The 1,552-nt window shown below is 41.5% G+C and overlaps 1 protein-coding gene across 1 annotated transcript; it reads right to left on the bottom strand.

Moving 5' to 3' along the window:
• Positions 1–953: 953 nt before the first annotated feature.
• Positions 954–1,421, bottom strand: LOC137724917 (uncharacterized). The gene has a single exon (XM_068463562.1). The coding sequence runs from the start codon at positions 1,419–1,421 to the stop codon at positions 954–956; it is 468 nt and encodes a 155-aa protein (XP_068319663.1).
• Between the last annotated feature and the right edge of the window lie 131 nt (positions 1,422–1,552).

Genomic DNA, 1,552 nt, shown 5'->3' with positions numbered 1-1,552 from the left:
TATTGCCATGTGTAGTTTAGGCTTATATAGGCGATGAGCATTGTTTGTTTGGTTTAGGGTAGTAACACTTCAAGAATCTGCCATTGATGGGGCCAATAAGCCGTCTTCCATCATGATTAAGTAGGCGTCATTGGTGTAGACCTTTTGTATTACATAAGGTCCATCCTATTTTGATGTGAACTTGCTTTTTGTCTTGTGAGTTATGATGATAAGCCTTCGTAATGCCAAGACAAGATCTCCAGTTTGGAAAGACCTTGGGTGGACCTTCTTGTTGAATGCCTTGGATAGCCTTGCTTGGTAACATTCCAAGTGTTGTTGAGCTTCAAGCCTTCTTTCATCAAGTGCTTCTAACTTTTGAAGCCGGAGCTTTGCATTTTCTTCTTCAGTCAAGCCTTCTTAAATAGGCATCCTTAGTGAGAGGATTTGACTTTCGAGTGGTAGAACAACTTCCACGCCATCTACGAAAGAATAAGGCGTGGCTTGGTTAGGAGTTCTATATGTCGTCCTGTATGCCCAAAGTGATTCACTTATTCTTTTGTGCCAATTTCTCTTTGTTTGGCCAATTACTTTCTTCAGGAGGTTGTACATTGTTTTGTTAAATGCTTCGCAAAACCGTTGGCCGGAGCATGATACATGGAAGACTTGTGTTGCTTGAACTTGTATTTCTCACAAAGCTTGTCCATAAGTCAGTTGGAGAACTGTTTTCCGTTGTCAGTGATGATGTAACGAGGCACACCATATCAGTGAATGATATGTTTTTTGATGAAATAAACGAAATTTTCCTTCTTGACTTCCCTTAGGGGTACGGCTTCAGCCCATTTGGAAAAGTAATATGTTGCGGTTAAGATGTAGGCTTCTCCTACATATGACTTTGGTGTGATTGGTCCTACAACGTCCAATCCTCATGCATCAAATGACCATGAAGTAACTGTAGGGTGTAATGGTTCAAGTGGTTAATGTATGAAGTTGGCATGGAATTGGCAGGCTTGGCACATTTTGGCGTATTCTAGGCAATCTTTCACCATGCTTGGCCAGTAGTAATCCATTCTTTTAAGCTGGAAATGTAGCTTTGGTCCAGACTGATGTGCCCCGTCTATGCCTGAGTGTGCTTCTTCCATGGCTTGACTGGCTTCTTCCTCACCTAGGCATCTCAGAAGTACTTCTTTAAAAGAGCGTTGGTATAGTGTTCCTTTGTAGTAGAGGAAGCGAGGTGCTCGTTGACGTATTTTAGAGCAGTGTTTAGGATCATCCAAAAGTTTTCCATGCTCCATGTAGTCAATCAACAGATGTCTCCACTCTTCAGTGTCAACTAGAAGTACTGAGATGACATTTGTGTCATCTAGTAGCATTTCATTGACCATTGGGATCACCCATTTTTGGCAAATTGGTATGTTTGAAGCTTCATCTTCTCCTAGTGCCATACTTGAGGCTACGTTAGCGAGAACGTTTGCCATTTGATTTTCTTTTCTTAGCACATGTTCTAGAGTCACGGCCTTGAACTTTTATAGTAGTTGAGTTGCTAACCGGAAGTATAGGACGAAATCATCTTTCC

This window comes from Pyrus communis, chromosome 1 (assembly GCF_963583255.1).
Source record: "Pyrus communis chromosome 1, drPyrComm1.1, whole genome shotgun sequence".
Classification (NCBI taxonomy): Eukaryota; Viridiplantae; Streptophyta; class Magnoliopsida; order Rosales; family Rosaceae; genus Pyrus; species Pyrus communis.
Note: the sequence above shows the minus strand (reverse complement) of the source record. Positions and strands in the feature narration are given on the sequence as shown.

Coding starts and splice junctions, on each gene's coding strand:
- LOC137724917 (XM_068463562.1), bottom strand. CDS start 1,421: ATGGCACTAGGAGAAGATGAAGCTTCAAACATACCAATTTGCCAAAAA.